General features: G+C 54.6%; 2 protein-coding genes across 2 annotated transcripts in view; both read right to left on the reverse strand.

The window, feature by feature from the left end:
* rrp12 (ribosomal RNA processing 12 homolog) overlaps positions 1-22893 on the reverse strand; it is a 97227-nt gene that overhangs the window by 40512 nt on the left and 33822 nt on the right. The window contains exon 12 of the mRNA XM_085996105.1: positions 18691-19128. Within this exon, the coding sequence (XP_085852231.1) occupies positions 18691-19128 (438 nt within the window). The remainder of the gene's footprint in view (positions 1-18690; positions 19129-22893) is intronic.
* On the reverse strand, positions 1484-15747 carry LOC147113231 (transmembrane channel-like protein 7). Its single transcript, XM_085994088.1, has 5 exons — positions 15518-15747; positions 11603-11831; positions 10071-10219; positions 3238-3390; positions 1484-1638 (listed from the first exon to the last, which is right to left on the reverse strand). The coding sequence occupies exons 1-5, from the start codon at positions 15561-15563 to the stop codon at positions 1484-1486; spliced, it is 732 nt and encodes a 243-aa protein (XP_085850214.1). The 5' UTR covers positions 15564-15747.

The following is a 22893-nucleotide window of genomic DNA, read 5'->3' on the forward strand; positions in this document are numbered from 1 at the left end:
CCCGACAATTCTCATGCTCCTGTTCAAATCCCTCCATGGCCCTCGCCCCCTCCCTATCTCTGTAACCTCCTCCAGCCCCTACAATTCTCATCCTCCTGTTCAAATCCCTCCATGGACCTCGCCTCCTCCCTATCTCTGTAACCTCCTCCAGCCCCTACAATTCTCATCCTCCTGTTCAAATCCCTCCATGGCCCTCGCCCTCTCCCTATCTCTGTAACCTCCTCCAGCCCCTACAATTCTCATCGTCCTGTTCAAATCCCTCCATGGCCCTTGCCCCCCTCCCTATCTCTGTAACCTCCTCCAGCCCTTACAATTCTCATCGTCCTGTTCAAATCCCTCCATGGCCCCTCGCCCCCTCCCTATCTCTGGACCCTCCTCCAGCGCCTACAATTCTCATCCTCCTGTTCAAATCCCTCCATGGCCCTCGCCCCCTCCCTATCTCTGAAACCTCCTCCAGCCCTACAATTCTCATCCTCCTGTTCAAATCCCTCCATGGCCTCTCGCCCCCTCCCTATCTCTGTAACCTACTCCAGCCCCTACAATTCTCATCCTCCTGTTCAAATCCCTCCATGGCCCCTCGCCCTCTCCCTATCTCTGTAACCTCCTCCAGCCCCTACAATTCTCATCCTCCTGTTCAAATCCCTCCATGGTCCCTCGCCCCTCCCTTTCTCTGTAACCTCCTCCAGCCCCTACAGTTCTCATACTCATGTATATACTCTAGGACTTGAGCCCCATAATCCAGGCCCACACTCCCCGGTGCCAGTACTGAGGGAGCGCTGCACTGTCGGAGGTAGATGTATATACTCTAGGACTCGAGCCTCATAATCCAGGCCCACACTCCCCGGTGCCAGTACTGAGGGAGCGTTGCACTGTCGGAGGTAGATGTATATACTCTAGGACTCGAGCTCCATAATCCAGGCCCACACTCCGCGGTGCCAGTACTGAGGGAGCGCTGCACTGTCGGAGGTAGATGTATATACTCTAGGACTCGAGCTCCATAATCCAGGCCCACACTCCCTGGTGCCAGTACTGAGGGAACGCTGCACTGTCGGAGGTGCCATCTTTCTGATGAGACGTTAAACCGAGGCCCCGTCTGCTCTCTCAGGTGGACATGTAAGATCCCACGGCCACTATTGGAAGAAGAGCAGGGGGGGGGGGGGGGGGGGGCAGTTCTTCCCGGTGTTCCGACCAATATTTAGCCCTCAATTAACATCACTAAAAACAGATGATCTGGGTCATTATCAGAACTGCTGTTTGTGAGATCTTGCTGTGCGCAAATTGACTGCCGCGATTCCTACATTACAACAGTGGCCACTCTTGAAAAATAGGAATTCATTGGCTGTAAAGCGGTTTGGGATGTCCTGAGGTGGTGAAAGGCGCTGGAATTCTGAAGGGGTTCCTCATAGCCTGGAGGGCAAACCACCCCCCGCCCGCCAGTCGATCAGGAAACTCCCAGGCTCCATCACAGGCCTGTGCAGCCTTATCAGACCTCAGGCCGCAGGGAGGGAAGTGAAAATCGGTCCCGCGGCGCGAGGCTTACCGTCCCGGAAAGCACGTCCATGATGTACTCGTAGAAGCTCACCAGGCCCAGACGTGTGGGATCGTACTGTGTACAGTTTCCGCTCAGCAGGGGGGCAACTGAAATTAGAGACTCGCAGATCAGCTTATCATCACACCTGAGGCTCCAAGTCTGCCGAACCAACGCCTGCCCCATCCCACCCACCCTCTCAGCGACCGTGGGGTGGAGATCCCTGACACCCCCCCAGCGAGGGGTCAGCGCCCGTGGGGTGAACCCTGACCCTCAGCAAGGGTTCAGAGCCCGTGGGGAGACCCCTGACCCCCAGCGAGGGGTCAGAGCCCGTGGGGTGACCCCCTGACATAGAAACATAGAAGATAGGAGCAGGAGTCGGCCATTCGGCCCCTCGAGCCCGCTCCGCCATTCAATGAGATCATGGCTGATCATCCAAATTCAGTACCCTGTCCCTGCCTTCTCCCCATATCCCTTGATCACTTTAGCCTTAAGAAATATATCCAACTCCTTCTTGAATATATTTAATGAATTGGCCTCCACTGCCTTCTGTGGTAGAGAATTCCACAGGTTCACCACTCTCTGGGTGAAGAAATTCCTCCTCATCTCAGTCCTAAATGGCTCACCCCTTATCCTTAGACTGTGACCCCTGGTTCTGGACTCCCCCGCCATCGGGAACATCCTTCCTGCATCTAGTCTGTCTAGTCCTGTTAGAATTTTATAAGTTTCAATGAGATCCCCTCTCATTCTTCTAAACTCCAGCGAATATAAGCCCAATCGACCCAATCTCTCCTCATACGTCATTCCTGCCATCCCAGGTATCAGTCTGGTGAATCTTCGCTGAACTCCTTCCATGGCAAGAACATCCTTCCTCAGATAAGGCGACCAGAACTGCACACAATACTCAAGGTGTGGTCTCACCAAGGCCCTGTACAACTGCAGCAAGACATCCTTGTTCCTGTACTCGGACCCTCTCACTACGAAGGCCAACATACCATTTGCCTTCTTAACCGCCTGCTGCACCTGCATGCTTACCTTCAGCGACTGGTGCACAAGGACACCCAGGTCTCGTTGCACTTCCCCTTCTCCCAATCTATTGCCGTTCAGATAATAATCTGCCTTCCAGTTTTTGCCACCAAAGTGGATAACCTCGCATTTATCCACATTATACTGCATCTGCCATGCATCTGCCCAATCACCCAACCTGTCCAAATCATACTGGAGTTTCTCAGATCCTCCTCACAGCACACACGCCCACCCAGCTTTGTGTCATCTGCAAACTTGGAGATATTACATCTAGTTCCCTCGTCTAGATCATTAATATATATTGTGAATAGCTGGGGTCCTAGGACCGATCCCTGCGGTACCCCACTAGTCACTGCCTGCCACTCGGAAAACGACCCGTTTATTCCAACTCTTTGCTTCCTGTCTGCCAACCAGTTCTCTATCCAAGTCAGTACCTTGCTCCCAATCCCACGTGCTTTAACTTTGCACCCCCAGCGAGGGGTCAGCACCTGTGGGGTGACCCCTGACACCCCCAGCGAGGGGTCAGTGCCTGTGGGGTGACCTCTGACACCCCCAGCGAGGGGTCAGCGCCCGTGGGGTGCCCCCTGACACTCCCCAGCGAGGGGTCAGCGCTTGTGGGGTGACCCCTGACCCCCCCCAGCGAATGGTCAGCGCCCGTGGGGAGATGGAGTCACTGTCCAAACCTGTGGTTATCACTTGCCCATTGGCGATCAGCCTCTCAAAGGTTATGACTGGGATCACCACGAACACGGCGATCAGCAGGAAACTGCAGAGGTTGAGGATCACCAGAAATCGCAGGAAACTGAAGTACGATCGGATTCCGGTCCCAAAGTGACCTGCAAGGGGAGAGAGAGGGGTTAAAGGTCACGTGGCCAACTCCGATTCTGTCAGATCCACATTTCAATCCTTACCCTGCTGAATAAACAGTGACTCTGTACAGTTACACAGTGAGTGACCCTTACCCTGAATAAACAGTGACTGTACAGTTACAGTGAGTGACCCTTACCCTGAATAAACAGTGACTCTGTACAGTTACACAGTGAGTGACCCTTACCCTGAATAAACAGTGACTCTGTACAGTTACAGTGAGTGACCCTTACCCTGAATAAACAGTGACTCTGTACAGTTACACAGTGAGTGACCCTTACCCAGAATAAACAGTGACTCTGTACAGTTACAGTGAGTGACCCTTACCCTGAATAAACAGTGACTCTGTACAGTTACAGTGAGTGACCCTTACCCTGAATAAACAGTGACTCTGTACAGTTACAGTGAGTGATCCTTACCCTGAATAAACAGTGACTCTGTACAGTTACACAGTGAGTGACCCTTACCCTGAATAAACAGTGACTCTGTACAGTTACACAGTGAGTGACCCTTACCCTGAATAAACAGTGACTCTGTACAGTTACACAGTGAGTGACCCTTACCCTGAATAAACAGTGACTCTGTACAGTTACAGTGAGTGACCCTTACCCTGAATAAACAGTGACTCTGTACAGTTACAGTGAGTGACCCTTACCCTGAATAAACAGTGACTCTGTACAGTTACACAGTGAGTGACCCTTACCCTGAATAAACAGTGACTCTGTACAGTTACACAGTGAGTGACCCTTACCCTGAATAAACAGTGACTCTGTACAGTTACACAGTGAGTGACCCTTACCCTGAATAAACAGTGACTCTGTACAGTTACACAGTGAGTGACCCTTACCCTGAATAAACAGTGACTCTGTACAGTTACACAGTGAGTGACCCTTACCCTGAATAAACAGTGACTCTGTACAGTTACAGTGAGTGACCCATACCCTGAATAAACAGTGACTCTGTACAGTTACACAGTGAGTGACCCTTACCCTGAATAAACAGTGACTCTGTACAGTTACAGTGAGTGACCCTTACCCTGAATAAACAGTGACTCTGTACAGTTACAGTGAGTGACCCTTACCCTGAATAAACAGTGACTCTGTACAGTTACACAGTGAGTGACCCTTACCCTGAATAAACAGTGACTCTGTACAGTTACAGTGAGTGACCCTTACACTGAATAAACAGTGACTCTGTACAGTTACACAGTGAGTGACCCTTACCCTGAATAAACAGTGACTCTGTACAGTTACAGTGAGTGACCCTTACCCTGAATAAACAGTGACTCTGTACAGTTACAGTGAGTGACCCTTACCCTGAATAAACAGTGACTCTGTACAGTTACAGTGAGTGACCCTTACCCTGAATAAACAGTGACTCTGTACAGTTACAGTGAGTGACCCTTACCCTGAATAAACAGTGACTCTGTACAGTTACACAGTGAGTGACCCTTACCCTGAATAAACAGTGACTCTGTACAGTTACAGTGAGTGACCCTTACACTGAATAAACAGTGACTCTGTACAGTTACACAGTGAGTGACCCTTACCCTGAATAAACAGTGACTCTGTACAGTTACAGTGAGTGACCCTTACCCTGAATAAACAGTGACTCTGTACAGTTACACAGTGAGTGACCCTTACCCTGAATAAACAGTGACTCTGTACAGTTACACAGTGAGTGACCCTTACCCTGAATAAACAGTGACTCTCTACAGTTACACAGTGAGTGACCCTTACCCTGAATAAACAGTGACTCTGTACAGTTACAGTGAGTAACCCTTACCCTGAGTAAACAGTGACTCTGTACAGTTACACAGTGAGTGACCCTTACCCTGAATAAACAGTGACTCTGTACAGTTACAGTGAGTGACCCTTACCCTGAATAAACAGTGACTCTGTACAGTTACACAGTGAGTGACCCTTACCCTGAATAAACAGTGACTCTGTACAGTTACACAGTGAGTGACCCTTACCCTGAATAAACAGTGACTCTGTACAGTTACAGTGAGTGACCCTTACCCTGAATAAACAGTGACTCTGTACAGTTACACAGTGAGTGACCCTTACCCTGAATAAACAGTGACTCTGTACAGTTACAGTGAGTGACCCTTACCCTGAATAAACAGTGACTCTGTACAGTTACAGTGAGTGACCCTTACCCTGAATAAACAGTGACTCTGTACAGTTACAGTGAGAGACACTTACCCTGAATAAACAGTGACTCTGTACAGTTACAGTGAGTGACCCTTACCCTGAATAAACAGTGACTCTGTACAGTTACACAGTGAGTGACCCTTACCCTGAATAAACAGTGACTCTGTACAGTTACAGTGAGTGACCCTTACCCTGAATAAACAGTGACTCTGTACAGTTACAGTGAGAGACACTTACCCTGAATAAACAGTGACTCTGTACAGTTACAGTGAGTGACCCTTACCCTGAATAAACAGTGACTCTGTACAGTTACACAGTGAGTGACCCTGACCCTGAATAAACAGTGACTCTGTACAGTTACAGTGAGTGACCCTTACCCTGAATAAACAGTGACTCTGTACAGTTACACAGTGAGTGACCCTTACCCTGAATAAACAGTGACTCTGTACAGTTACAGTGAGTGACCCTTACCCTGAATAAACAGTGACTCTGTACAGTTACAGTGAGAGACACTTACCCTGAATAAACAGTGACTCTGTACAGTTACACAGTGAGTGACCCTTACCCTGAATAAACAGTGACTCTGTACAGTTACACAGTGAGTGACCCTTACCCTGAATAAACAGTGACTCTGTACAGTTACACAGTGAGTGACCCTTACCCTGAATAAACAGTGACTCTGTACAGTTACACAGTGAGTGACCCTTACCCTGAATAAACAGTGACTCTGTACAGTTACAGTGAGTGACCCTTACCCTGAATAAACAGTGACTCTGTACAGTTACACAGTGAGTGACCCTTACCCTGAATAAACAGTGACTCTGTACAGTTACACAGTGAGTGACCCTTACCCTGAATAAACAGTGACTCTGTACAGTTACAGTGAGTGACCCTCACTCTGAATAAACAGTGACTCTGTACAGTTACACAGTGAATGACCCTTACCCTGAATAAACAGTGACTCTGTACAGTTACACAGCGAGCGACCCTTACCCTGAATAAACAGTGACTCTGTACAATTACACAGTGAGTGACCCTTACCCTGAATAAACAGTGACTCTGTACAGTTACAGTGAGTGACCCTTACCCTGAATAAACAGTGACTCTGTACAGTTACACAGCGAGCGACCCTTACCCTGAATAAACAGTGACTCTGTACAGTTACACAGTGAGTGACCCTTACCCTGAATAAACAGTGACTCTGTACAGTTACACAGTGAGTGACCCTTACCCTGAATAAACAGTGACTCTGTACAGTTACAGTGAGTGACCCTTACCCTGAATAAACAGTGACTCTGTACAGTTACACAGTGAGTGACCCTTACCCTGAATAAACAGTGACTCTGTACAGTTACAGTGAGTGACCCTTACCCTGAATAAACAGTGACTCTGTACAGTTACACAGTGAGTGACCCTTACCCTGAATAAACAGTGACTCTGTACAGTTACACAGTGAGTGACCCTTACCCTGAATAAACAGTGACTCTGTACAGTTACAGTGAGTGACCCTCACCCTGAATAAACAGTGACTCTGTACAGTTACACAGTGAGTGACCCTTACCCTGAATAAACAGTGACTCTGTACAGTTACAGTGAGTGACCCTTACCCTGAATAAACAGTGACTCTGTACAGTTACAGTGAGTGACCCTTACCCTGAATAAACAGTGACTCTGTACAGTTACAGTGAGTGACCCTTACCCTGAATAAACAGTGACTCTGTACAGTTACACAGTGAGTGACCCTTACCCTGAATAAACAGTGACTCTGTACAGTTACAGTGAGTGACCCTTACCCTGAATAAACAGTGACTCTGTACAGTTACAGTGAGTGACCCTTACCCTGAATAAACAGTGACTCTGTACAGTTACACAGTGAGTGACCCTTACCCTGAATAAACAGTGACTCTGTACAGTTACACAGTGAGTGACCCTTACCCTGAATAAACAGTGACTCTGTACAGTTACACAGTGAGTGACTCTTACCCTGAATAAACAGTGACTCTGTACAGTTACAGTGAGTGACCCTTACCCTGAATAAACAGTGACTCTGTACAGTTACACAGTGAGTGACCCTTACCCTGAATAAACAGTGACTCTGTACAGTTACAGTGAGTGACCCTTACCCTGAATAAACAGTGACTCTGTACAGTTACACAGTGAGTGACCCTTACCCTGAATAAACAGTGACTCTGTACAGTTACACAGTGAGTGACCCTTACCCTGAATAAACAGTGACTCTGTACAGTTACAGTGAGTGACCCTTACCCTGAATAAACAGTGACTCTGTACAGTTACAGTGAGTGACCCTTACCCTGAATAAACAGTGACTCTGTACAGTTACACAGTGAGTGACCCTTACCCTGAATAAACAGTGACTCTGTACAGTTACAGTGAGTGACCCTTACCCTGAATAAACAGTGACTCTGTACAGTTACAGTGAGTGACCCTTACCCTGAATAAACAGTGACTCTGTACAGTTACACAGTGAGTGACCCTTACCCTGAATAAACAGTGACTCTGTACAGTAACAGTGAATGACCCTTACCCTGAATAAACAGTGACTCTGTACAGTTACACAGTGAGTGACCCGTACCCTGAATAAACAGTGACTCTGTACAGTTACACAGTGAGTGACCCTTACTCTGAATAAACAGTGACTCTGTACAGTTACAGTGAGTGACCCTTACCCTGAATAAACAGTGACTCTGTACAGTTACACAGTGAGTGACCCTCACCCTGAATAAACAGTGACTCTGTACAGTTACACAGTGAGTGACCCTTACCCTGAATAAACAGTGACTCTGTACAGTTACAGTGAGTGACCCTTACCCTGAATAAACAGTGACTCTGTACAGTTACACAGTGAGTGACCCTTACCCTGAATAAACAGTGACTCTGTACAGTTACACAGTGAGTGACCCTTACCCTGAATAAACAGTGACTCTGTACAGTTACAGTGAGTGACCCTTACCCTGAATAAACAGTGACTCTGTACAGTTACACAGTGAGTGACCCTTACCCTGAATAAACAGTGACTCTGTACAGTTACACAGTGAGTGACCCTTACCCTGAATAAACAGTGACTCTGTACAGTTACACAGTGAGTGACCCTTACCCTGAATAAACAGTGACTCTGTACAGTTACAGTGAGTGACCCTTACCCTGAATAAACAGTGACTCTGTACAGTTACACAGTGAGTGACCCTTACCCTGAATAAACAGTGACTCTGTACAGTTACACAGTGAGTGACCCTTACCCTGAATAAACAGTGACTCTGTACAGTTACACAGTGAGTGACCCTTACACTGAATAAACAGTGACTCTGTACAGTTACACAGTGAGTGACCCTTACCCTGAATAAACAGTGACTCTGTACAGTTACACAGTGAGTGACCCTTACCCTGAACAAACAGTGACTCTGTACAGTTACACAGTGAGTGACCCTTACCCTGAATAAACAGTGACTCTGTACAGTTACACAGCGAGCGACCCTTACCCTGAATAAACAGTGACTCTGTACAGTTACACAGTGAGTGACCCTTACCCTGAATAAACAGTGACTCTGTACAGTTACAGTGAGTGACCCTTACCCTGAATAAACAGTGACTCTGTACAGTTACAGTGAGTGACCCTTACCCTGAATAAACAGTGACTCTGTACAGTTACAGTGAGTGACCCTTACCCTGAATAAACAGTGACTCTGTACAGTTACAGTGAGTGACCGTTACCCTGAATAAACAGTGACTCTGTACAGTTACAGTGAGTGACCCTTACCCTGAATAAACAGTGACTCTGTACAGTTACACAGTGAGTGACCCTTACCCTGAATAAACAGTGACTCTGTACAGTTACACAGTGAGTGACCCTTACCCTGAATAAACAGTGACTCTGTACAGTTACAGTGAGTGACCCTTACCCTGAATAAACAGTGACTCTGTACAGTTACACAGTGAGTGACCCTCACCCTGAATAAACAGTGACTCTGTACAGTTACACAGTGAGTGACCCTTACCCTGAATAAACAGTGACTCTGTACAGTTACACAGTGAGTGACCCTTACCCTGAATAAACAGTGACTCTGTACAGTTACACAGTGAGTGACCCTTACCCTGAATAAACAGTGACTCTGTACAGTTACACAGTGAGTGACCCTTACCCTGAATAAACAGTGACTCTGTACAGTTACACAGTGAGTGACCCTTACCCTGAATAAACAGTGACTCTGTACAGTTACACAGTGAGTGACCCTTACCCTGAATAAACAGTGACTCTGTACAGTTACACAGTGAGTGACCCTTACCCTGAATAAACAGTGACTCTGTACAGTTACACAGCGAGCGATTCTTACCCTGAATAAACAGTGACTCTGTACAGTTACACAGTGAGCGACCCTTACCCTGAATAAACAGTGACTCTGTACAGTTACACAGTGAGTGATCGTTACCCTGCTGAATACACAATGCCTTAGTTCGAGGAATCGAGGAAATTCTACCTTCAATCCGATGCAGCGGAGTTTTCCAAATCTTGAGATGGGACAGCACATTCCTGGTCTCCGTGCGAAGGTGCTTCAGCGACTTGCGATGATTTGCCCTCCACAGTTCCCAGCTGTTTATCGCTGCAGTGGTCTCATTGCGCATCTGCCTGTGGGCGGGACGGTCCTCGTTATAATTCGCTCCGATTCCGCGTCCACACTTTCCGTCAAACCCCAAAACCGTCCCCCACCAGAGGGCGGAGCCTCTCACCCCTCTCCGCCTGACCTCTGACACCCAGGTCCCAGAGGGTGAGAGGTCAATGTCTGACCAACTGACCCCCACCCAACGAGGGGTCAGCGTCGCGCGGGGTCCCGTCCCATCAAATTAACCAACAACTACTTACATTTATATAGCGCCTTTAACGTAGTAAAATGTCCCATGGTGCTTCACAGGAGAGATTATCAAACACAATTTGTAGCGATGGAAATCGGGGATGTGCAAGAATTGGAGGAGCGCAGAGATCTCGGAGGGTTGTAGGGCTGGAGGATGGTACAGAGACAGGGAGGGGGCGAGGGGCCATGGAGGGATTTCAACAGGAGGATGAGAATTGCAGGGCTGGAGGAGGTTACAGAGATAGGGAGGGGGGCGAGGGCCATGGAGGGATTTGAACAGGAGGATGAGAATTGTAGGGCTGGAGGAGGTTACAGAGATAGGGAGGGGGCGAGGGCCATGGAGGGATTTGAACAGGAGGATGAGAATTGTAGGGGCTGGAGGAGGTTACAGAGATAGGGAGGGGGCGAGGGCCATGGAGGGATTTGAACAGGAGGATGAGAATTGTAGGGGCTGGAGGAGGTTACAGAGATAGGGAAGGGGCGAGGGCCATGGAGGGATTTGAACAGGAGGATGAGAATTGTAGGGGCTGGAGGAGGTTACAGAGATAGGGAGGGGCGAGGGCCATGGAGGGATTTCAACAGGAGGTTGAGAATTGTAGGGGCTGGAGGAGGTTACAGAGATAGGGAGGGGCGAGGGCCATGGAGGGATTTGAACAGGAGGATGAGAATTGTAGGGGCTGGAGGAGGTTACAGAGATAGGGAGGGGCGAGGGCCATGGAGGGATTTCAACAGGAGGATGAGAATTGCAGGGGCTGGAGGAGGGTACAGAGATAGGGAGGGCGCGAGGGCCATGGAGGGATTTCAACAGGAGGTTGAGAATTGTAGGGCTGGAGGAGGTTACAGAGTTAAAGAGGGGGCGAGGGCCATGGAGGGATTTGAACAGGAGGATGAGAATTGTAGGGCTGGAGGAGGTTACAGAGATAGGGAGGAGCGAGGGCCATGGAGGGATTTGAACAGAAGAATGAGAACTGTAGAGGCTGGAGGAGGATACAGAAATAGGGAGGGGGCGAGGGCCATGGAGGGATTTGAACAGGAGAATGAGAATTGTAGGGCTGGAGGAGGTTCCAGAGATAGGGAGGGGGCGAGGGGCCATGGAGGGATTTCTGGAGGGGACCGAAGATTTCGGTCTTGCCCAACATTTAGTTTCTCGAAGGACTGACCTGATGAGTCTCTTCCTGAACATGCTGACCGGACGTTCCCTGGGCGATCGATCGTCTGCGCCGGTCTGGGCCTCCTCCTCCGGCCAGCTGACCGCTCCTCCGAATCCGCCGCCCCATTCGCGGTTCTGCTCTGAAAGTTGGCGTCTGTACCTCACAGACTGTTTGCCGGGCAACAGGGTGGGTCTGCTACTGGTGGGGAGCCCACGCAGCTGATCAGGATGCAGGTAATCTGCAGCATCAGCAAGGAAACGTTACTTTTTTTTTTTAAAGAGTGCCCTATCTCGGTTGTGAACGAGGTACAAATTCTGGGGGGTCAGGAGGTCGTGGGTTCGAGCCCCAACTCTAGGACTTGAGCCCCATATTCCAGGCCCACACTCTCCGGTGCCAGTACTGAGGGAGCACTGCACTGTAGGAGGTAGATGTATATACTCTAGGACTCGAGCCCCATAATCCAGGCCCACACTCCCCGGTGCCAGTACTGAGGGAGCGCTGCACTGTCGGAGGTAGATGTATATACTCTAGGACTTGAGCCCCATAATCCAGGCCCACACTCCCCGGTGCCAGTACTGAGGGAGCGCTGCACTGTCGGAGGTGGATGTATATACTCTAGGACTTGAGCTCCATAATCCAGGCCCACACTCCCCGGTGCCAGTACTGAGGGAGCGCTGCACTGTCGGAGGTAGATGTATATACTATAGGACTCGAGCCCCATAATCCAGACCCACACTCCCCAGTGCCGGTACTGAGGGAGCGCTGCACTGTCGGAGGTAGATGTATATACTCTAGGATTCGAGCCCCATAATCCAGGCCCACACACCCCGGTGCCAGTACTGAGGGAGCGCTGCACTGTCGGAGGTAGATGTATATACTCTAGGACTCGAGCACCATAATCCAGACCCACACTCCCCAGTGCCGGTACTGAGGGAGCGCTGCACTGTCGGAGGTAGATGTATATACTCTCGGACTCGAGCCCCATAATCCAGGCCCACACTCCCCGGTGCCAGTGCTGAGGGAGCGCTGCACTGTCGGAGGTAGATGTATATACTCTAGGACTCGAGCCCCATATTCCAGGCCCACGCTCCACGGTGCCGGTACTGAGGGAGCGCTGCACTGTCGGAGGTAGATGTATATACTCTCGGACTCGAGCCCCATAATCCAGGCCCACACACCCCGGTGCCAGTACTGAGGGAGCGCTGCACTGTCGGAGGTAGATGTATATACTCTAGGACTCGAGCCCCATAATCCAGGCCCACACTCGCCGGTGCCAGTACTGAGGGAGCGCTGCACTGTCGGAGGTAGATGTATATACTCTAGGACTCGAGCCCCATAATCCAGCCCCACACTCCCCGGTGCCAGTACTGCGGGAGCGCTGCACTGTCGGAGGTAGATGTATATACTCTCGGACTCGAGCCCCATAATCCAGGCCCACACACCCCGGTGCCAGTACTGAGGGAGCGCTGCACTGTCGGAGGTAGATGTATATACTCTAGGACTCGAGCCCCATAATCCAGGCCCACACTCCCCCGGTGCCAGTACTGAGGGAGCGCTGCACTGTCGGAGGTATATGTATATACTCTAGGACTCGAGCCCCATAATCCAGGCCCACACTCCCCGGTGCCAGTACTGAGGGAGCGCTGCACTGTCGGAGGTAGATGTATATACTCTAGGACTCGAGCCCCATAATCCAGCCCCACACTCCCCGGTGCCAGTACTGCGGGAGCGCTGCACTGTCGGAGGTAGATGTATATACTCTCGGACTCGAGCCCCATAATCCAGGCCCACACACCCCGGTGCCAGTACTGAGGGAGCGCTGCACTGTCGGAGGTAGATGTATATACTCTAGGACTCGAGCCCCATAATCCAGGCCCACACTCCCCGGTGCCAGTACTGAGGGAGCGCTGCACTGTCGGAGGTAGATGTATATACTCTAGGACTCGAGCCCCATAATCCAGGCCCACACTCCCCGGTGCCAGTACTGAGGGAGCGCTGCACTGTCGGAGGTAGATGTATATACTCTAGGACTCGAGCCCCATAATCCAGGCCCACACTCCCCGGTGCCAGTACTGAGGGAGCGCTGCACTGTCGGAGGTAGATGTATATACTCTAGGACTCGAGCTCCATAATCCAGGCCCACACTCCCCGGTGCCAGTACTGAGGGAGCGCTGCACTGTCGGAGGTAGATGTATATACTCTAGGACTCGAGCCCCATAATCCAGGCCCACACACCCCGGTGCCAGTACTGAGGGAGCGCTGCACTGTCGGAGGTAGATGTATATACTCTAGGACTCGAGCCCCATAATCCAGGCCCACACTCCCCGGTGCCAGTACTGAGGGAGTGCTGCACTGTCGGAGGGAGATGTATATACTCTCGGACTCGAGCCCCACAATCCAGGCCCACACTCCCCGGTGCCAGTACTGAGGGAGTGCTGCACTGTCGGGGGTGCCGTCTTTTGTGATGAGACGTTAAACCGAGTGTCCCCTCTGCTCTCTCAGGTGGGCTCTATTGAAAGAAGATCAGGGTGGTCGGCAGGGGAGCGGTGGAGTTCTTCCCGGTGTCCCTGGGCCCAATATTCCTCCCTCGATCGGCATATTGACCGGCTCACTCGGCTCCTAGCTATTTGCGGGATTTTGCTGTGCGTCCGCCGCGATTGACAGCGACCTGCTCTTCGGACCCGTTCTGCGTCAGCGGCAACGCAACAACGCGGGACTTTCTTTCTGGTGCTTCTTCAAGGCCTTCCTAAAAGTAGGGCGGCTACTTTGGCGCACAGCAAGATCCCGCACAAGCAGCGATGACCCAGTCGGAGACGGGGGCAAGGGTGGGGGGGGGGGGTGCCGAGGGCCCTTTCCCACGATGCGGTGTGCGCCTGTGGGGCTCAGTACCGCACCGGGTCATGTGAGGGCCGCTCATGTCAGGACTTTGTTGGACAGGTTGAGTGATTGGGCAGAAGCATGGCAAATGCAATATAACGTGGATAAATGCGAGGTTATCCACTTTGGTGGCAAAAACAGGAAGGCAGATTATTATCTGAATGGCAATAGATTGGGAGAAGGGGAAGTGCAACGAGACCTGGGTGTCCTTGTGCACCAGTCGCTGAAGGTAAGCATGCAGGTGCAGCAGGCGGTTAAGAAGGCAAATGATATGTTGTACTCGAACCCTCTCGCTACGAAGGCCAAGAACAAGGATGTCTTGCTGCAGTTGTACAGGGCCTTGGTGAGACCGCACCTTGAGTATTGTGTGCAGTTTTGGTCGCCTTATCTGAGGAAGGATGTTCTTGCCATGGAGGGAGTGCAGTGAAGATTCACCAGGCTGATACCTGGGATGGCAGGAATGACGTATGAGGAGAGATTGGGTCGATTGGTCTTGTACTCGCTGGAGTTTAGAAGAATGAGAGGGGATCTCATTGAAACTTATAAAATTCTAACAGGACTAGACAGACTAGATGCAGGAAGGATGTTCCCGATGGCGGGGGAGTCCAGAACCAGGGGTCACAGTCTAAGGATAAGGGGTAAGCCATTTAGGACTGAGATGAGGAGGAATTTCTTCACCCAGAGAGTGGTGAACCTGTGGAATTCTCTACCACAGAAGGCCATTGAGGCCAATTCATTAAATATATTCAAGAAGGAGTTGGATATATTTCTTAAGGCAAAAGGGATCAAGGGATATGGGGAGAAGGCAGGGACAGGGTACTGAATTTGGATGATCAGCCATGATCTCATTGAATGGCCGACTCCTGCTCCTATGGCTCTATGACTAGGCCAGGAACAAAGCCTGGGCTTTTCCTGATCTGTGCTTGCGTGCGAGCGGAGGGGAGCGCGACCACCCGTTGCCCGTCCCGAATACAGGCGGAGTTCCCCCCGGAACCGATCGCGGCCCCCCTCGGACCCAGCCTGAGGGGAGCTCGGCCCTCTCCTCACCTGCCGAGGCTCCTTGACGTCCCGCTCGGCCTTCTCCCTCCATCATCCTCGCGCGCGGAGGCGAGGAGGCCTCTGGAGCAGTGGAAAGGGAGGGCAGTGTGTGTCAACTCCCGATAATAAGACAACTCCAAGACACTGACGAGGAAACAGGAAGTAATTGTGTTAAAACGATCGGGTGAATGATCACCTGGAGCCTGACGCGCACACACGGTTAATTATTCCCCAGTCGATCGTTCTATTCCAGCAACCCCGCCCCCCCGATCCCGCCCTCCCTGCCAGCCGTTCGCTCCCGATCTACTTGTTCTTTTTTGATCTGTAACCTCTGTTTACATCGCTCCACCTCCCTGGCCCGCGATCCCACTGGCTTCGAGTTACCTGCCTCAGCTCAGATTACAGGTGGGGCACTGTGTTCTTCTCTCGGGCAGCAGAAATCCAACACTAGCTACGAAACACGGGCGATTCACCTTTACACTGGTTTGAGAAAGAGACGAGCTCGCTCAAATCCTCCCCGCTTAATGCAGCTGGGAAGGTAATCATTAATCAAACACGACCTGCCAACAGCCTGACTCGTGCTTAATGTTGGAAGCAAAGTTGTTTAACCCGTAAAAAGGTTGAGGTTTCGACAGGTGTTTGAGCCTGGATTACAGGGCTCGAGTCCTGGAGTATATACATCTACCTCCGACAGTGCAGCACTCCCTCACTACTGGCACCGGGGAGTGTGGGCCTGGATTATAGAGCTCAAGTCCTAGATTATATACATCTACCTCCGACCGTGCAGCATTCCCTCAGTACTGGCACCGGGGAGTGTGGGCCTGGATTACGGGGCTCGAGTCCCAGAGTGAAAACATCTACCTCCGACAGTGCAGCGCTCCCTCAGTACTGGCACTGGGGAGTGTGGGCCTGGATTATGGGGCTCGAGTCCTGGAGTATATACATCTACCTCCGACAGTGCAGCGCTCCCTCAGTACTGGCACCGGGGAGTGTGGGCCTGGATTGTGGGGCTCGAGTCCTAGAGTGTATACATCTACCTCCGACAGTGCAGCGCTCCCTCAGTACTGGCACCGGGGAGTGTGGGCCTGGATTGTGGGGCTCGAGTCCTAGAGTATATACATCTACCTCCGACAGTGCAGCGCTCCCTCGGTACTGGCACCGGGGAGTGTGGGCCTCGAGTCCTAGAGTGTATACATCTACCTCCAACAGTGCAGCGCTCCCTCAGTACTGGCACCGGGGAGTGTGGGCCTGGATTGTGGGGCTCGAGTCCTAGAGTATATACATCTACCTCAGACAGTGCAGCGCTCCCTCGGTACTGGCACCGGGGAGTGTGGGCCTGGATTGTGGGGCTCGAGTCCTAGAGTATATACATCTACCTCCGACAGTGCAGCGCTCCCTCAGTACTGGCACCGGGGAGTGTGGGCCTGGATTATGGAGCTCGAGTCCTAGAGTATATACATGTACAGGGAGGGAGAGAGAGAGGGACACACACGGGGAGGGACAAGGCATAGTGGTGCGGAGAAGGTGGAGAGAAAACTCCAAAAGGTAGCAACAATGAAACCACAGAAGCAAAAAAAAGTGTCACAATCTCCTTTTATTCATCCAGCGACCAATGCTTCATATAAAAAAAGATACAAAAAGTGAGAAATGCACAGCACAAAGCTGGAGAGATCATCAGGCAGTACGGCAACACTGGGCACTGGCTATGGACCCACAAGCTCACCAAAAGCAGGCCGATGGAAAGATTCACACACAGTTCTACTCGCTGTCTCTGACACACACAGTTCTACTCGCTGTCTCACACACTCGCGCACACACAGTAACACACACACAAATACAAACACACACGATTCGTGTGCTGGAATCATTTCGTATCCACTTGTGTCCCATTTAAACTGGATTTACATCACCAATGTCTTGACGTCGCTGACCTCCTCGCTGTGGGGGTCACGGGTCTCCCCACGGGCGCCGGTCTCCAGGTGCGAGCCGCAGACAGGGAGAATCAGCAGGAAATTTGACTGTGGGAGGGTGGTCACAGCACAGCTCGTATTCTACGCTCGCCCGACAACACACACAAATTCGGATTTACTGGGCACGGATCAGGAGCAGGAACCCTGGCTGATTTCCCCTCTCTCTAACCCAGGGGTCACTGGGCAGTGATCAGGAGCAGGAACCCTGGCTGAATCCGACTCGCACTCTAACCTGCTGTGTGTGGAGCTCAGTACCGGCGGGAGGGGGGAGGGGGAGTTAATACTTTCGAACACTGACGCTTGTAAACAGATAGGAAAAGAAACTGTCCCGCTGCCAACGTGGAACCAGCAGGAGAGGGGCGGGGGGGTGGAAGAGAGGGGTTGGGGGTGGTTTGAGGGGCAGAGCTCCGAGAAGGTGGGGTCCGCCTCACCCCCACTGGGAGGCCGGGCCCCTTTTAAGAGCCTCGCTATTGCTGCTCGCCCCCACTAGAAGGCGCCGCCGAGCGCTCGGCAGCACCGCCTAGAGGCGTGGACGAGTACTGCAGCTGCGTTCCACCGAGTTTACCTCAGAATTCGGGGGGGGGGGGGGTGGGGATGGGCCGCCCTCTGGGCCCCCCCCCCCCCCACCCAAATTGGACAGCTATTCGGCTATGGGAGGCGTGTCCTCACCAGATTACAGCAGCGGCCACTAAGACAGTGAGCGAGTGGAGGAGCCCGGTCTCACACAGGCTGGGGGGGGAAAGAGTGAGGGGGGGGGGAGGGGAGGGGGGGGGGGGGGGGGAAGAGTGAGGGGGGAGTGGAGGGGGAGAGTGAGGGGGAGAGAAGAAAAGCCTTGGGGGGGGGGGGGGGGGGTGGGGAGAAGAGGCCACAGGGGGTATTGGGCTAACAATGACAGGAAGGGGGGGGTATTGGGCTGAGACTCGGACAGGGGGGTGGGAGTGGGGGGCGGACACTCAGGCGACTGCCCTGCTGCCAGTTCTGGACCCCCCCCACCCAACACACAAGGTCCCCTCCGCACTCAAAAAACCTCCGCCGCTCTCCATTTCAGCCCAATAGTATTTATTTCCCGTAGCATTCGTCGTCTGTCGCGACTCAGGGTGTCGAGCTCTTCCGCTGCAGGCCCAAGCTTCGGCGGCCGGGCCAGGGGCGGGAGGGGGGCTGGGGGGGGGCCCCTGCGCCGTCCTCGGCTGCCAGGGCCGCCTTCTGCCGGACCTCGGGCGGGAGGGAGGGAAGCCGCATGATGGGGGCCCTGGGGGGCGGCAGAGGCGGGGGGGCGGCGGCGGGCTGGAGGGCCGCCGTCGGCGGGAGTTGCGGGTCAGGTCCTTGTCCCGCAGGCTGGCCAGGGCATAGCCCAGGACGAAGAGGGCGAGGGCGAGGGCGTGGAAGTAGAAGTAGAGGGTCTTCCAGAAAGCTAGCGTGTCCTGGAAGGTCAGCAGGACAAAGCCCATGCACATGTAGTCGTAGGCCCTCATCTTCCAGAACCAGTGCAGCCAGTCGTAGGCCCGGCGGCCCTTGTCCCCCAGCCGCTCCCTCACCCCCACATCCATGGCCCCCTCGGCCGCCAGGCAGAGCGGGATGGTCAGAAAGCTGAGGTAGTATCCCGGGTGGATGCCGTGCCAGAAAGCACTGACAAACATGGTCCAACCGATCCTAGGAAGCAAAGGAACAGAGTGTTCAGCACAGAAGGCGGCCATTCGGCCCATCGTGTTCGCATCACTGAAGTCCCTCATCCCTGGTCCCATTCTGGTCAATCTCCCCCTTAACCTTCTCTGCTCTAAGGAGAACAATCCCAGCTTCTCCAGTCTCTCCACATCACTGAAGTCCCTCATCCCCGGTACCATTCTGGTCAATCTCCCCTTAACCTTCTCTGCTCTAAGGAGAACAATCCCAGCTTCTCCAGTCTCTCAATATCACTGAAGTCCCTCATCCCTGGTACCATTCTGGTCAATCTCCCCTTAACCTTCTCTGCTCTAAGGAGAACAATCCCAACTTCTCCAGTCTCTCCACATCACTGAAGTCCCCTCATCCCGGGTACCATTCTGGTCAATCTCCCCTTAACCTTCTCTGCTCTAAGGAGAACAATCCCAGCTTCTCCAGTCTCTCCACATCACTGAAGTCCCTCATCCCTGGTACCATTCTGGTCAATCTCCCCTTAACCTTCTCTGCTCTAAGGAGAACAATCCCAACTTCTCCAGTCTCTCCACATCACTGAAGTCCCTCATCCCTGGTACCATTCTGGTCAATCTCCCCTTAACCTTCTCTGCTCTAAGGAGAACAATCCCAACTTCTCCAGTCTCTCCACATCACTGAAGTCCCCTCATCCCTGGTACCATTCTGGTCAATCTCCTCTGCACCCTCTCCAAGGCCTTGACATCGGTGCCCAGAATTGGACACAATACTCCAGCTGGGGCCGAACCTGTGTTTTAAAGGTTTAGCATAACTTCCTTGTTTTTGTACTCTGCCTCTATTAATAAAAAGGGGAGCGGGGGAGGGGGAAAAGAGGGGGAGGGGGGGAGAAAGAGGGGGAGGGGGGGGAAAGAGGGGGAGGGGGGGGAAAGAGGGGGAGGGGGGGGAAAGAGGGGAAAGAGGGGAAAAGAGGGGGAGGGGGGGGGAAAAGAGGGGGAGGGGGGGGGAAAAGAGGGGGAGGGGGGGGAAAAGAGGGGGAGGGGGGGGGAAAAGAGGGGGAGGGGGGGGAAAAGAGGGGGAGGGGGGGGAAAAGAGGGGGAGGGGGGGGAAAAGAGGGGGAGGGGGGGGAAAAGAGGGGGAGGGGGGGGAAAAGAGGGGGAGGGGGGGGGAAAAGAGGGGGAGGGGGGGGAAAAGAGGGGGAGGGGGGGGGAAAAGAGGGGGAGGGGGGGGAAAAGAGGGGGAGGGGGGGGGAAAAGAGGGGGAGGGGGGGGAAAAGAGGGGGAGGGGGGGGGAAAAGAGGGGGAGGGGGGGGAAAAGAGGGGGAGGGGGGGGAAAAGAGGGGGAGGGGGGGGAAAAGAGGGGGAGGGGGGGGAAAAGAGGGGGAGGGGGGGGAAAAGAGGGGGAGGGGGGGGGAAAAGAGGGGGAGGGGGGGGAAAAGAGGGGGAGGGGGGGGAAAAGAGGGGGAGGGGGGGGAAAAGAGGGGGAGGGGGGGGAAAAGAGGGGGAGGGGGGGGAAAAGAGGGGGAGGGGGGGGAAAAGAGGGGGAGGGGGGGGAAAAGAGGGGGAGGGGGGGAAAAGAGGGGGAGGGGGGGGAAAAGAGGGGGAGGGGGGGGAAAAGAGGGGGAGGGGGGGGAAAAGAGGGGGAGGGGGGGGAAAAGAGGGGGAGGGGGGGGAAAAGAGGGGGAGGGGGGGAAAAGAGGGGGAGGGGGGGGAAAAGAGGGGGAGGGGGGGGAAAAGAGGGGGAGGGGGGGGAAAAGAGGGGGAGGGGGGGGAAAAGAGGGGGAGGGGGGGGAAAAGAGGGGGAGGGGGGGGAAAAGAGGGGGAGGGGGGGGAAAAGAGGGGGAGGGGGGGGAAAAGAGGGGGAGGGGGGGGAAAAGAGGGGGAGGGGGGGGAAAAGAGGGGGAGGGGGGGGAAAAGAGGGGGAGGGGGGGAAAGAGGGGGAGGGGGGGGGGAAAGAGGGGGAGGGGGGGGAAAGAGGGGGAGGGGGGGGAAAGAGGGGGAGGGGGGGGAAAGAGGGGGAGGGGGGGGAAAGAGGGGGAGGGGGGGAAAGAGGGGGAGGGGGGGGAAAGAGGGGGAGGGGGGGAAAGAGGGGGAGGGGGGGAAAGAGGGGGAGGGGGGGGAAAGAGGGGGAGGGGGGGGAAAGAGGGGGAGGGGGGGGAAAGAGGGGGAGGGGGGGAAGAGGGGGGGGGAAAGAGGGGGAGGGGGGGGGAAAGAGGGGGGGAAAGGGGGGAGGGGGGAAAGAGGGGGAGGGGGGGAAGAGGGGGGGGGGAAAGGGGGGAGGGGGGGGAAAGAGGGGGAGGGGGGGGAAAGAGGGGGAGGGGGGGGGGAAAGAGGGGGAGGGGGGGGAAAGAGGGGGAGGGGGGGGAAAGAGGGGGAGGGGGGGGAAAGAGGGGGGAGGGGGGGGAAAGAGGGGGAGGGGGGGGAAAGAGGGGGAGGGGGGGAAGAGGGGGGGAGGGGGGGAAAGAGGGGGGGGAGGGGGGGGAAAGGGGGGAGGGGAAAGGGGGGAGGGGAAAGGGGGGAGGGGAAAGGGGGGAGGGGGGGGAAAGGGGGGAGGGGGGGAAAGAGGGGGAGGGGGGGAAAGAGGGGGAGGGGGGGAAAGAGGGGGAGGGGGGGAAAGAGGGGGAGGGGGGGAAAGAGGGGGAGGGGGGGGAAAGAGGGGGAGGGGGGGGAAAGAGGGGGAGGGGGGGAAAGAGGGGGAGGGGGGGAAAGAGGGGGAGGGGGGGAAAGAGGGGGAGGGGGGAAAGAGGGGGAGGGGGGGAAAGAGGGGGAGGGGGGAAAGAGGGGAGGGGGGAAAGAGGGGGAGGGGGGAAGAGGGGGAGGGGGGGAAAGAGGGGGAGGGGGGGAAAGAGGGGGAGGGGGGGAAAGAGGGGGAGGGGGGAAAGAGGGGGAGGGGGGGAAAGAGGGGGAGGGGGGGAAAGAGGGGGAGGGGGGGAAAGAGGGGGAGGGGGGGGAAAGAGGGGGAGGGGGGGAAAGAGGGGGAGGGGGGGGGAAAGAGGGGGAGGGGGGGAAAGAGGGGGAGGGGGGGAAAGAGGGGGAGGGGGGGAAAGAGGGGGAGGGGGGGAAAGAGGGGGAGGGGGGGAAAGAGGGGGAGGGGGGAAAGAGGGGGAGGGGGGGAAAGAGGGGGAGGGGGGGAAAGAGGGGGAGGGGGGGAAAGAGGGGGAGGGGGGGAAAGAGGGGGAGGGGGGGGAAAGAGGGGGAGGGGGGGAAAGAGGGGGAGGGGGGGAAAGAGGGGGAGGGGGGGGAAAGAGGGGGAGGGGGGGAAAGAGGGGGAGGGGGGGGAAAGAGGGGGAGGGGGGGAAAGAGGGGGAGGGGGGGAAAGAGGGGGAGGGGGGGAAAGAGGGGGAGGGGGGGGAAAGAGGGGGAGGGGGGGGAAAGAGGGGGGAGGGGGGGGAAAGAGGGGGAGGGGGGGAAAGAGGGGGAGGGGGGGAAAGAGGGGGGAGGGGGGGAAAGAGGGGGAGGGGGGGGAAAGAGGGGGAGGGGGGGGAAAGAGGGGGAGGGGGGGAAAGAGGGGGAGGGGGGGAAAGAGGGGGAGGGGGGGGAAAGAGGGGGAGGGGGGGGAAAGAGGGGGAGGGGGGGGAAAGAGGGGGAGGGGGGGGAAAGAGGGGGAGGGGGGGAAAGAGGGGGAGGGGGGGAAAGAGGGGGAGGGGGGGGGAAAGAGGGGGAGGGGGGGGAAAGAGGGGGAGGGGGGGGAAAGAGGGGGAGGGGGGGGAAAGAGGGGGAGGGGGGGGAAAGAGGGGGAGGGGGGGGAAAGAGGGGGAGGGGGGGGAAAGAGGGGGAGGGGGGGGAAAGA

This window comes from Somniosus microcephalus, chromosome 8 (genome assembly GCF_052327205.1).
Source record: "Somniosus microcephalus isolate GS21.2 chromosome 8, FLI_Smic_1.0, whole genome shotgun sequence".
In the NCBI taxonomy this organism is placed as follows: Eukaryota; Metazoa; Chordata; class Chondrichthyes; order Squaliformes; family Somniosidae; genus Somniosus; species Somniosus microcephalus.